The 15,008-nt window shown below is 36.5% G+C and overlaps 1 protein-coding gene across 2 annotated transcripts in view; it reads right to left on the minus strand.

Moving 5' to 3' along the window:
* The window catches only part of DARS1 (aspartyl-tRNA synthetase 1), a 60,877-nt gene that overhangs the window by 20,650 nt on the left and 25,219 nt on the right, over window positions 1–15,008 (minus strand). For both annotated transcript variants that reach the window (XM_072789042.1, XM_072789043.1), the window contains exon 5: window positions 119–221. In XM_072789042.1, coding sequence (XP_072645143.1) covers window positions 119–221 — 103 coding nt within the window. The remainder of the gene's footprint in view (window positions 1–118; window positions 222–15,008) is intronic.

The following is a 15,008-nucleotide window of genomic DNA, read 5'->3' on the forward strand; positions in this document are numbered from 1 at the left end:
CAGTAATCAATTTACAAATCTCAGTATTTTATATCAACTCTAACAACATAAAGATTTCATATGAATGGTTATAAGAGCCACTTGAATCTATGTACACAATTTTGTTTTAAAAAGTTACCTTTTGAACATGTAACTCTACATCTTGCTGTGTACAGCTTCCAATTTTCTGATTCACTTTTCTCACTACACCTTCTACATCTACGATGCTCTCTTTGTTAATGCTGTCAAAAGAAAAAATTCCCAACTTTAATCATCTTATCAGAGGTGTCAGAAATCATTTGGTGTTTCAACAGTAAAGCTGAAATACTAAACTCTTTTTTAATACAGTGAGCCACTTGAGATAAAGCCAGTCTATTTAACCTACTTACAATAAGCTATTATGTAGCACACCTTGTGAGATTCCTCAAAGAGATGATTTTCTAGATGCCATAATTTAGTTACCATTCATAAAATACTCTGAACATAAATGGCAACAGACAGGCACTGAATTGTGAAATGCAGAAAAAAAGTCTTTCAATTATTTATTAAAGAACATTTTCCTTCTTAGAGTTGAAATTTACAAAGATCAGCATTTCCTATAAGGAGAAGCATGGGCTTCAATAAATGCAATTACTGGTATGTAATGGAATTAAATAATAGAAGAAGGTCAACTGAAAAGATTTCAAGGTAATAAAAGGACATTAGGTGGCTGCAATTAAGCCCTCCTTGCCTATAGTTTCTGAGTACTCTGTCATTGGATTTATGGCAGACAGTCTATAGGGATTGTGCAATCCCATTTAAGAATGTCTACATGAAGCTCAATATACACTCAACAGGTCACCTGGGCATTTTAACCTTATAACAAACTTGAATTGTGAACATACAACACTCAAATTCTGAAATATAAAATTTATGAAGTACCTTATTAAGCTCACCAAGTGTTTATTTGTTGATCTCTAGTACCTAACCAAGGAAGACAGGTTATAATCCAAAATGGTGGTTCCCATACAAAATATACCAGTTTTATTTTTGTGTGTATTATTGTACTAACAGAATATATCATAATATATTTGTGGAAAAAATTAAGATTTAACTTTCAGATCTTGCTTGGAGAGTGATGTCACAGCATCACAGCAGCTCAACTGGCCAAAACTATCAATGTAAGACTACCAATTAAAACTGTCAGGTGGGGGATCCCTGAGTGGTTCAGCAGTTTAGCGCCTGCCTTCAGCCCAGGGCCTGATCCTGGGGACCTGGGATCAAGTCCTGCATTGGGCTCATTGGGCTCCCTGCATGGAGCATGCTTCTCCCTCTGTGTCTCTATCTCTCTCTCTGCGCCTCTCATGAATAAATAAATAAAATCTTAAAAAAAAAACCCCAAAAAACTGTCAGGTGGTAACTGGAGCTGTAGAAGTGAGGTGAAAAGATAAGGAAGAAAAAATGCAAGAGTGGTAACTGGGAGAGAGCGGAGTTCCTGACACAGCTGGCATAACAGAAAGGGCAAACATCGATCAGAAAATGTGTTCTGGACTCGCTGTTTATCTGCTAGATCATAAGCCCCAGTTACCTTTTAATCTTTCATGGCTTATGTCCCAACCCAGAATCTTGTCTTAAATGACAAGAATCTAAACAAAACAAAACAAAACAAAACCAAAAAAAAAAAAAAAAAAAAAAAAAAGGAAAGAAAAAAAAGAAGAAGAAAAGAAAGATTTAACCTTCACAAGAAAAGTTAGTTCTATATATTCTGATGAGGAATTGGGTCCCTAGTAGTTGGGGTGCCATTTGAGAAGATTTCAGAAATCCAACAATGTTTATTTTACCGAAGAGAACACCACAATCCATTTCAAAAAACATTTGCTCATGGTTGGAAAAGGATCAAAATGAGGACAAGAGATGAGAAGTGGTGAAAAAAGGAAGAAAAATTTTCATTTCATTTTACTACACTGTCTAGAACTCTACATGACTGATACCAACCTAAAAAGGAACCCAACAGTATACATATTTCTTGCACTCTCATAAGTCTCCTGCACTAGAGCCATTGCCTAGTATCTAGCTAAAATTTTGTGCACTGAAGAAACTTAGAATTTATTGTGGTGTACTGCTTAAGGGCTTTCTAATACTTGTAATCTAGTGTCATTGAATCTTTCTTCAGTGTGATTTCCACCTATTAGTTGCCTCTCCTAATTGGAAGAGTAAACTTGATACCTGAGTATATGATTCAAGCTATATGAGAATTCTATTGCTTAGCTTACTTCCACCTTGCCATTAGGAAGGCTTTCTCTTCCTTATTGATCAGTGTGTTTCATCAAGTAACCTGTCCTACCCCAATTAGAGCTCCATTCGGCTACATTTCTGCTATGACCCTATCCCTCTTAGGTCATCCCCTTAGTAAGAAGCCTTTCATTATCAGAAAATCTTCAAGCCAACTCAAGTTAAACATATCTACTCTCAAGGATTGAGCACTAAGTTAATATCCTTCCAAAAAAAAAAAAAAAAAAAAGCTGGGATGTGATCTGACACTCTGCCCTAAAGGTCCAATTAAAGAAAATAAAAGTCTCTTTTTGCCGCAAAAGTACCAGATGACTTCCTTCCTTTATCCAGGACCTGAAACTTATAAGTTTATTTTTAATACATTTAATTAAGTAATATTATGTGATAAAATACTTGCAGCTAGACAAAAAAATAACTATTTTAAATATCATTTCTAATACCAAACATCTCACAAAAGGAACTTCTGAAAACCCAACTTCTTTTTTTTTTTTTTTTTAAGATTTTATTTATTTATTCATGAGAAATAGAGAGAGAGAGAGGCAGAGACACAGGCAGAGGGAAAAGTAGGCTCCATGCAGGAAGCCTGACGTGGGACGCCGTGGGCACCCAAGTGCTGAGCCACCTGGGCTTCCCAACTTATTTCTTAAAATAGAGCCAAAGATAGACTTCTATCATATATTAGTCTACTGAATCAATTAGAAAGAAGGTAGAATTAACCAGATACAGAGGATGCTCATAATTATTATTTTTTTGCCCTTCCAATCTCAGTATAATCTCCTTATTATACCTAACAGCTATACACTGTTAACAGAAGTCTTTTTAGATTTTAGTAACACCATTCCAAGATTTTTTTTTAAACCTTGGATAATTTACTCTAATATCTCTATATTTACATCCATATCTGTATCCAGCAAATGTTATTTATCTGTAGATATGAATGGATTCAGTATAAATAATATTAAAATAAAAGAGTCAGATTTGTAAAACAGAGTCAGACTAGAACTTGCTAGTCAGTTTTAGTAAAGGGTTAATGAGGGTTTTATGTATGTGTGTGCATAATTAGAGTCAATGCAAGAGAGGGACAGGAATATTTGAATAAGCTACTGCTAGTAGAAGGATGAAATTCTACTTTTTAGAAAAAAACCTAATATGATTTTAACTGATATTGTATGTTATGATGGCTTAATACTTTAGAGTGTGTATACTGTAGTTTAACTGCTCTCATAAAGAGACTATTAAAGTTTTGGTTTTACGGTTTGAAACTAATATGCCATTATATCCGTATTTTGAAAGAAGTTCAAAAGTTGTCTGTCAAACAGACAACTAAAAGCCTTGGGTTTTTAGAGGTGATAGCAGGAAAAAAAAAAATCCATGGTGGAAAGCATGGGAACTATCTGATCATAAAAGAAATGAAACACATTCTTCCAAGAACTAAGTCAACTATCTTTATATTATTACTACTACCTCCTAAAACACACTATTACTGCATTGTGTATTACACGTTTTCCACTTTCCACCCTATATATAACTAATCACTATAAATAAGATAAATTAGTTATAGCTTTGATATTAAAAATGTCCTAATAGGCCATCCTATTCATGTCATCCACTAGGAACTGTCAACAATCAATTTAATTGTTTATTTCTAATTTACTATCTTTAGAAAATGAAACTGTAGGGGTGCCAGGCTCAGTCGGTCGGGCATCTGACTTTTGATTTCAGCTCAGGTTATGACCTTAGGGTCATAAGATCAGGCCCTGCATTGAGCTCCACACTTAGCTAGGTGTCTCTTTAAGATTTTTGGGATCCCTGGGTGGCGCAGCGGTTTGGCGCCTGCCTTTGGCCCAGGGCGCGATCCTGGAGACCCGGGATTGAATCCCACATCAGGCTCCCGGGCATGGAGCCTGCTTTTCCCTCTGCCTATGTCTCTGCCTCTCTCTCTCTCTCTCTGTGACTATCATAAATAAATAAAAATAAAAAAAAAAATAAAAAAAAAAGATTTTTTTCTTCCTCTCCCTCTGCCCTTTCCCCGGCTCATGCTCTCTCTTGCTCTCTCTCTCTCCCCCTCAAACAAATAAATAAAATCTTAAAATAATAAAATTGTAAAAAGCATCATTCTTTATATAAAGTATTTTATAAAATATTTTGAGTTTGCTACAATTTTTTTAAAAAACAAATGATATAATGTATGAATAACTCAATTATAAAACATGCAACTTGGGAGAAAAACAAACTACTCTCTGTTATCTGAAGGAATAAAATTCCATCTTTCCAACGTGAGTGCCATATAGTTTACTACTCAGGGCCTCACCAGTAACCTCAGGGACACTCTCAGTATCTGCAGTTTTATCAATCTTGATTATAAATGTTCGTATCTACACTACCTTAGGAGCAACAAATTAAAATAATAAGTCTAATAACTATTAGAAGTAGGCACAATTATTCCATTAAGAGTTGATTGCTGGGAGAGCTGGGCGGCTCAGTGGCTGAGTGTCTGCCTTTGGGTCAGGTTGTGATCCTGGGGTCCTGGGATCGAGTCCCGCATCAGGTTCCACGCAGGGAGCCTGCTTCTCCCTCTCCCTATATCTCTGCCTCTCTGTGTCTCTCATGAATAAATTTTAAAAAGCTGAGTGTGTTTAAAAAAAAAAAAAGAGTTGATTGCTAAGGAATATATATTAAAAAACAAACAGGAAAATGACAAATAACCACAGAGTTACTTGGCATAGTAATAGATGTTCATAGGATGGCTCTCTCATTAAAGAAAAGAAAAGAAAAGAAAAAAAAAAAAAAAACACCCAAAAACAAAAAACCAAAACTTTAAAAAGGAAGAATATATAAAATAGACTTCAAAGATTCTGTTAAAATTGTCAAAATAGTTTCAGTACTTAAATTAAAGGAGGTAAGCTTCATAGCCTCAAACAATGTACTAATGAGTACTGCCTTATTCTTCAATGTTGCCAATTCTTTAAGTTCTTAGCTTATCTCTGTGGTGCAATGAATTCTTGCTCTCAAGTTTTTGCTCCCCTAAGGTAGTAGTATTCATCCACACTTTTGCCATAGCCTCAAGGTAGACCGAAGGTACTTTTTGGCCTCTGGACTTTGGGTTTGGCCATATGACTTGCTTTATCAATGATGTATCAGTGGATGTGGCACCAGTAAAGGCTTGAAATGTGCTTGTGCAGCTGAACTTGTTCTTCAGCATTCCTGTTTTTCTCCATAAGATGATGTCTAAAGTAGCGATTGGTCCAAGGAAGCTGAGAAACATAAGCAGCAGACCAGGATACAAATCACAACTTCAAAACAAGCCTAGATGAGCTGAATTCTAGCAGACCCACAGATGATGTAGGAGCAAGAGATCAAGGTTTATTACTGTATACTGCTGAGCTTTAACTATTGGTAAAATATACAATACATACAACTAAACATTTTAACCACTCTTAGATGCTCAATTCAGGGGCATTCACAATGTGCAACCACCACCACTATCCATTTCGAGAACTTCTTCATTATCCCAGAAACTCTGTACTCATTAAACAATTAACTCTCCACTCATTCCAACTGCTCCCCACTTCCACCTCAACTTCTGGTGACCTCTATTCTACTTTCTGTCTCTATGATCTTAACTATTCTAGGTACCTCAGGTATGTGGAACTGTAATATTTGTCCTTTGTAACATTTGTCAGACTTACTTCACCTGGCATAAAGTTTTCAAGGTTCATCTATATTACAGCATGTATCAGAACTTCATTCCTTTTTTAAGGCTGACTAGTATTTCATTATAAATACATAATACATTTTGTTTATCCATTCATCTGTTGACGGACATTTGGGTTGTTTTTTTATTTAGGTTATTGTGAATAATGCTGCTATGAACAATAGCAGGCAAGTATCTATTTGAGCCCCTGCTTTTAATTCTTTTGGGTATCTATCTAGATGTGGAACTGTTGCATCATATGAGGATTCTTGTTTAACTTTTTGAGGAACTGCCATATTGTTTTCCACAGCAGCAGTACCATTTTACATTCCTACCAGCAATACACGAGGGTCCCAATTTCTCTACATCACCAACACTCATTATTTTTCCTTTTTTAGGAGAGGGGATAATAGTCATCCTAATGGATATGGAGTGACCTCTCATTGTGGTTTTGGTTTGCATTTCCCAAATGACTAATGATATTGAACATCTTTTCATGTGCTTATTGGCCATTTGTATATCTTCTTTAGAGAAATGTCTATTCAAGTCCCTTGCCCATTTTAGAATTGGGTTGTTGTTATAAGTTATCAGAGTTTTTATATATTCTAGATATTAATCCTTTATCAGATATATGACTTGCAATTATTTTCTCCTATTCCATGTCTTTCTTTTCACTCTCTTGAATACTGCCCTTTGAGTTTTACTTTCAAAGAAGTCAAAGTAATCTAGTTTTACTTTTGTCACCTCTACTTTTGGTGTTAATATCTAACAAATCACTGCGAAATCCAATGTCTAAAGCTTCTGGTGTAGTTTTCTTCCAAGAGTTTTATGGTTTCAGCTTTTATGTTTAGGTAATTGATTCATTTTGAGGTAATTTCCTTTTTAAAAAAATTATTTGAGAGAGAGAGAGAGAGAGAGAGAGAGAAGCACACACAAGCAAGGAGAGTGGCAGGCAGAGGGAGAGGGAGAAACAGGCTCCCAGCTGAGCAAGCAGCCAAGATGTGGGGCTTGATCCCAGGACCCTCGGATCATGACCTGAGCCAAAAGCAGATGCTTAACTGACTGAGCCACCCAGGTGCCCCGGAGTTAATTTTTATATGTATGTGGTGTATGGTAAATTCTTTGGTATACAGATATCCAGTTTTCTCAGCACCATTTGTTGAAAAGACCATCTTTTGCGCCATTAGAAGGTCTTGGTACCCTTGTCAAAAATTCATTGGCCATTTATGCCAGGGTGTATTTATAGGCTCTCTCTTTTATTCTGTTAGTTTATATGTCTATCCTTATATTAATACCACATACTTTTGATTACTGTAGCTTTGTAGGAAGTTTTGGAATCAGGGAATGTGAGTCCATTTGTTACTTTTTTTTTTTTTTTTTTAAAGATTTTTATTTATTTATTCATGAGCAACACAGAGAGAGAGGCACAGACACAGGCAGAGGGAAAGCAGGCTCCATGTAGGGAGCCCAACACAGAACTTGATCCTGGGTCTCCAGGATCACACCCTGGACTGAGGCGGCGCTAAACCGCTGAGCCACCCAGGCTGCCCTGTTCTTTTTTCACAACCGTTTTGGCTGTTCCAGGCCCCCTGAGATTCCATATGAATTTTAAGATGGATTTTTCTATTTCTGCAAAAAATACCATTGGGATTTTTGGCAGGGATTGCACTGAATCTGTAGATGGCTGTGGATAGTCTTACCACACTGCAGAATTTAAGATGGCTTGTTACACAGTTTTTTTTGCAACAGCTGACTAGTAATACAATTTTAAGTTTAAAAACTTAAAAAATTAAAAAAAAATGCTTGAGCTCAAAGCTGTCATCTGATCCTAAAGAAGGGCTCTGAAATAAGTGAAAGTAGATTTGTTACATACCATACTTGCAAACCTCCAGTGTGTATTATGCATTGTGAAGAGATTTTTAAGAAGATATACAAAATTTGACTATAAAATATTAGGCTTGATTTAATATTAAACACAGCAGAATTTATCCATTCAAATGAACATTGTATTATTTATTTATTTATTTATTTATTTATTTATTTATTTATTTATTTATTGTACTCTTTAAAGTGTTTAGGGAAAGACTGTAGGGACTATAAATACATTTCAAAATTAGCACTGCCTAAAACAATCTTGAAACAACTTATCTGCAATTACCTCTTGGTTTTGTCACATAAAACAGCTTTTGAGGGGTCAATCTCATTTAAAACTATTGTTTACTACCTGTCAGAAATGCTGAAGACCGGGGATCCCTGGGTGGCTCAGCAGTTTAGCGCCTGCCTTCAGCCCAGGGCATGATCTTGGGGTCCCGGGACTGAGTCTTACGCGAGGCTCCCTGCATGGAGCCTGCTTCTCTCCCTCTGCTTGTGTGTCTGCCTCTCTCTCTGTCTCTATGAATAAATAAATAAAATATTTAAAAAAAAAAGAAATGCAGAAGACCATGACAGAACTCTGTATAGAGAATAAAAGACACCTTCCTTCCACCCCAAAAAATTAAGAGAGAGTGGCATTAGAGATGCAAGAAAGTCACATGTTTCAAAAAGGAGAGAAAAGGGGTGCCTGGGTAGCTTCCCACATTGGGTTCCCTGCTCAGTGGGGAGCCTGCTTCTCCCTCTCCCTCTGCCTGCTTCTCCCCCTGCTTGTGTTCTGTCAGATAAATAAAATCTTAAAAAAACCCAAAAAACAAAAAGGAGAGAATAATATATCAGTTATAGGGTTCATATAGAGATTAATCTTACATATAGGATTAATACAGATAAATATAATTAATATATTAACTATAGGTTGATAACTGTCTCCAAACATTTCTGATAATTTGATATACTCTATCAGTAAAAAAAAAATTGGAGGGTATATATCCCAATATGTATATATTTATTCTTTAGATTTTGAGAGAGAGAGAGAGAGAGAGCGAGAGAGCGTGTGTGTGTACTAGCAGCGGGAGAAGGAGAAGCAGACTCCCTGCTTAACAGGGAGAATGATGTGGGGCTTGATCCCAGGACCCTGAGATCATGACCTGAGCCAAAGGCAGATGTTTAATTGACTAGGCCACCCAGGTACCCCTATTTTATTTATTTTAAAATTATATACATCCTAAACATAATTATAACCCTTAGGCAAACATAAACTGAGGATAAGGTTCATCATAATTAGCAATAGCAAATGCAGATTCATACTTTATAGTCTTCCTGGTAATTCCTAATTCAGGAGCACTGATATCTTGCTCAAGATGATCAGATTATATATCTCTCTCTCTCACATACACACCCACACACATACACACAGCATGCACAATGTGGCTGATCCAAAGATCTAAAAGAGTAGAAGTGTCAGTATTAACATTTTCTCATATGTGCTTATGTTTTACTTTTTAAAGATTTTATTTATTTATTCATGAGAGACAGAGAGGCAGAGACATAGGTAGAGGGAGAAGCAGGCTCCCTCTGGGGAGCCCGATGCAGGACTCAATCCCAGGACCCTGGGATCATGACCTGAGCCAAAGGCAGACACTCAACCACTGAGCCACCCAGGTGTCCCTTACATTTTAAATTATATCCTCAATCTGTGGTCTCTTAGTAGAAAGTTCGTTAAGCCACTTGTTCCTTTTTGGTTTATCTTAATACATATAAATATAATGTCCCAAAAAGCAAAATGAAGCACAATAAACTGCAATTGGTTACAATATGCCAAAGGGAGTAAGTTTGGGTACCAGTGTTAGCTTTTTGTTACTAGAATCCTGCAGTCTTGCTTCAGAGACCTCATATATAATAGATGACATGTGGCCTTCTGAGATGCAATCCAAGTGATAGGCCCAGGGTTTATCTATAAACATTGAACCATTGAACCATAAGGTCAACCAAAAAGCTCAAAATCTTTCCCACTTTTTTAAATAAAAGAAGGAAGGAAGGAAGGAAGGGAAATAAATAGCAATTTAATTACTTTCTTTCCCTCAATGGTTAGTCTTGAGCAAAACTGCACTGTGAAGACCATTGGAATAGGGACTAAGAATCATAAACACTGAGAAAAGGTTGTTGGAATAGATGATTTATAGGCCACCAGTGAAAGTTTCATTTCTGTGTAACACCTAAGTGAAAAAATACTTAACAGTACATGACTCCAAAGAGATTACTATCTTGCATATAAATGGTAGAGAAATGGATCTGGGAAAGAAGTACTTTATCCACCTCTTGTTGCTGAGTCCCAGTGGCAACTGTTGACTCTGGCCAAGTTCTCTTGGAGAACAAAGAATTACCTCCAATTTATACTCAGCAACTGCACCTTGTTAGTGAGGGATGGGAAATAGCAGGGTTGCTTTAAAGTTATTTTTGAAACACTGTTTTTTAATATATTGTTTCAAGAACTTATTTTTTATTATAAAATATATTTATTATTATAAATTCTAATGTTAAATAATCATTTAAAACTCTCCCATCACATGCTCAACCCCTTCTTCCTATAATCACTGTCTATACTCCTCCAAATTTTTTCTTTGTAAAAAATAGAGAATGCTTCATAAATTTGGGTTGTCCTTCTACAGTAGTTTTGTACATTTTCCTCTGTATTTTTTTAATGTTGAAGCAAGAGTTTTTTTTAGGTTTACAGCTCAAACAAAAATGATCTTAATATATATAAATACCCGAAGTATTATTATTCCCATATCACTTACCAATTTCCTTTTATGTTCCAGTTCTTGTATGAGGTGCTTTACACATATACCATTTCACTTAAACTTCTCAAAGGCCTACAAGATTGATATGTCCACCATTTTATGGTTGAGAAAATTGAGACTCTGTAAGAGGTCAAGTAAGTAGCCTAAGGTCATACAGTAGTAAGATCATGTATTGATTACTGCACTAGACTGTTCTATTACACTCACAAATTAGCACCAAATTTTAAATACTCCAGAATGCATCATCAGTTCACTCTGAAATACATTCTCATTCTTAGAAGCTCATGACCTGCCAGACTCCTTTGCAGTTTATGTGAAAACAACTGGAAATAACAGGCCCTTCACAAATAGTTTTCAAAAGCTCAAGCATCATACTATCTTCTTGTAACAATGATGCATCTTGATGTCCTTTTTTTTTTTTTTTTAAAGATTTTATTTATTTATTTATGAGAGAGAGAGGGGGGGGGGGCACAGAGACACAGGCAGTGAGAGAAGCAGGTTCCATGCAGGGAGACTGATGTGGGACTTGATTCCGGGTCTCTGGGATTATGCCCTGGGCCGAAGGCAGGCGCTAAACCGCTAAGCCACCCAGGGATCCCCAATGTCCTGCTTTTAATGCCACCCTCAATAGAAGTTCCTCAGAATCTTTGTATAAAACAATATGATGTTGTTAAAGTTATATTTAACTTAGAAATTAATCCCAGGGTACCTGAGTAGCTCAGTCAGTTAAGCATCGGACTTTTGATTTTGGTTTAGGTCATGATCTCAGCATTGTGAGATTGAGCCCGCATTGGGGAGATGCTCCCCAATGCTCAGCAGGGAATCTACTTGAGATTTTTTTCTCTCTTCCTCTCCCTTTGTCCCTCCCCCTTCACTCTTCTCTGTCTTTAATAATAAAGAAGTAAAGCTTAAAAAAAAAATCCCATAAACTGCCTGAGAATTTCTGACAGATTTTAGACCTACCTTTAAAAGCACATCTTGGGGGATCCCTGGGTGGCTCAGTGGCTTAGCGCCTGCCTTCGACCCAGAACATGATCCTGGAGTCCTGGGATCGGGTCCCATATCAGGCTCCTTGTATGAAGCCTGCTTCTCCCTCTGCCTATGTCTCTGCCTCTCTCTCTCTCTCTCTCTCTGCTTCTCTCCCTCTGCCTGTGTCTCTGCTTCTCTCTCTCTGTCTCTCATGAATAAAAAAATCTTAAAAAAAAAAAAAGCACATCTTTATCAAAGTTTTCAATACAAATGTTGAACTGGACAGGATCAAATATAGAAGTTCTGTTTCTCCTCCAATAGATAGGTATCTTACTCCAACAAAGAAGTATAAATCATCTATGTACAGTTAGTTTTTAAAAGAGTTGCAATCCATTGCAATACAATATTCACCAACTTATTATCCACATCATGCTCATGCTCAAGAAGCACCCAATGCCCATTCCCTCTGGGCCTCGACTATACATGATACAGACACTTCTACCACAGCACTTGTAGCATGTCTTTGCACGCAGTTGTTAATCTATTTTGCTTTCTCCCCAAATTAAGTTTCTTATGTGATATATGTGTCATGGTATACCCAAGCTCAGCAGAGTGTCTGGACCAGAGGAGGTGCTAAACAAGTTTTCTAAATCAGTGAGATTTCTTCTGAGTATTATTGTGATATTTTACAATTTCAAAAGTTAATTTAACAAACTGAAATTTCAACTTACCAACTAAATAAAATACCTATTTTTAGATGAAAGATCTAAAAAGGAAAGAAAATGCACAGACTTGTATGTAGCTAGGTGACTCATTACAGAATGAAAAATATACTGGTGACTCAATAGCTACCAATAAATCACTTAACCACAATGAGTAATATGAAGAAAAAGAAAATAAAACATGTATGTATACAACCAACAGTCTGAAAGAGTCTTTTTTCTCAGGATCCAAACATCTTTATGCTGGGTTGGAAGAGGGATGTTACAAAAGCACAAATAACAAAATATTCAAATTAACTGTAGCATTTTATAGTAGTCACTATAACTTTAGCTCGAAACTTTATTTTTTTCTCAAAATTTTTAAACTAGAAAAAAATGGAACTAAGACCATTGAAGGAAATATTACAGATCACTTAGCCACTTGTACCTTAAACTTGCTGCTCCTCCCCCCCAACATAGCTTGAAACTTTATACACTGTTTACATTCACTGTAGTCCTTAATAGCAGTCAATACAAAAAGGCCTCTACGGGTTACCTTTAAAATAATTTTGTCTTTACAAAACTCAACCCTGGGATCCCTGGGTGGCGCAGCGGTTTGGCGCCTGCCTTTGGCCCAGGGCGTGGTCCTGGATATCCGGGATCGAATCCCACGTCAGGCTCCGAGCCTGCTTCTCCCTCTGCCTGTGTCTCTGCCTCTCTCTCTCTCACTGTGTGCCTATCATAAATAAGTAAAAGTTAAAAAAAAAAAATAAAAGTTTCTATTTAAAAAAAAAAAACAAAAAACAAAACTCAACCCTAACACAGGACTACTCTGTTCATTACTTTTTTTTTTTTTTAATTAAGATTTCATTTATTTATTTGACAGAGAGTGCAAGCACAAGCAGGGGGAGCAGCAGACAAAGGGAGAAGGAGAGGACTCTGGGATCATGACCCCAGTAGAAAGCAGACGAGTAGAAGGCAGATAGATGCTTAACCAACTGAGGCACCCAGGTGCCCTGTTCACTTCTTTAATATGGCACTAAATAAAAAATAATTTTAAAAAGAAGAGCTGACTTCTTGCCTCAACTCCAACATTAGCTACTAAATATTGGAAAGTTAATGTCAACATAAGATGGAGATCCAGAAACACAGGCCTGGATAGGTATCCCATCTTCCTGCTTCCAGACAAATTTCATTTAAGGACCACAAACCATTTTGGATACTCAATTAAGAACCTCTTCTTAAAGATCTCTAGGGAATGAGATGTGCCAACCTTTCTATGTAACTCATTTAGTTGCTTCATTTTTATATGCATTCAACCATGAGAAAATTGATCTTTCCAACAAATTGATTAAAATAATGTGTTGAGTCCTGTGGCACTTAAATCCAATTAGTGAGTCAACTTTTCAGATTAGTATATTGATGAATTGGAAATTCCTAGGAAAGATAAGTGGGGAAAACAACTGACCCCACATTAAGTGCCAATGTTGCTCTTAAGAATACACTCAAAAGCTAGAAACTGCTAGCGGTACAATCTAGTTAGTAAGGCAAAGATAAGCACCTCAGATTTAATATCTAAAGTAAATGCTAAGATAGTTATCCACTTAAGATATTAAAAGTGACCTCATATTTTGCCTTTTAAATGATTGGGAAACCTCAGCTGGAACTATCTGATTTGATATTTTTAATAGTGGAGTCTTTGCTTTTTTCCACCTGGTATATGGCCAGAGGGAATAGAGTTAAATGTAGGGCCTCATGGAATTAACATATAAATACCATTATTTCTGCCACTTTGTTGTGTAGGAGTTCACATGTTTTAAATGTCCAGTCTCTTAGGGTAGCACTATTCAAAATGGAAACACCTTGAGAATAAATTAATAGTCCTTAGGCACTCCTCCAGTACTAAAGATAATTGCAAGCATTTCACATACAAGAACTGATCTGAGACAGAATGAAAATTAACTGTGGATCAGAAATGGCCTTTTTCTCATGGACATATTTCTAAGCATGCTATTTTCCAAACCAAAGACTCTAGCAGAAGGGGTGGTTAGCTGACTTACTAACTGAGCTACCACCTTCTCAAAGTGAATGTATTAGTAAATACACATTTGAATTACCTCATGCTTCGCTGGTCCTCATATTTCTAAAGTAAGCTAAAAACATCTATAAGTAAGGATTTTTGCTTCATTTAAGTAAGTAACAAAATCCACCAGAATTTATATGTTGTTGTTCATGTGCTATTTTTAATCAGAATACAAGGCTAATGATATATGAAGCAATAGAAGTCATAGTGTTTTCTAAATTTTTCTTTTCTAAGTACAATCATAGTTAGAAACCAAAGGATCAAGAGGAATGAGATACTGAAGAGTTCAGTCAAACAATGAAAACAAGGGCAGCCTACAAACCTCTATTTTTATTATAAAGTAGAATACATTTCACTAGGCCTGGTTAGGAATAAAAATCAATTCTTGTGCCACAAATATACAATATACTCCTTAATCTTGGAGTTAGATTTTAGGATCAGGAGTCTATGAGGCTGGATAGTTTGCAGAGTATTTGCAGGGCAAAAGTAACAAAGAGAAGGGGAACAGCGGGCAGGGATGCAGTGAGAGTAGTTCTGAGAATGGAACTGGGTTGCATGAAGTCAGAAGAGGACAGAAAAGTAGGGCAAAAAGGGGAGACTGGTAAAAAGACCAGAAGTCTTGATAAGGTCCTAGGAGGCAT

Source organism: Canis lupus, chromosome 20, assembly GCF_048164855.1.
Source record: "Canis lupus baileyi chromosome 20, mCanLup2.hap1, whole genome shotgun sequence".
Taxonomy (NCBI): Eukaryota; Metazoa; Chordata; class Mammalia; order Carnivora; family Canidae; genus Canis; species Canis lupus.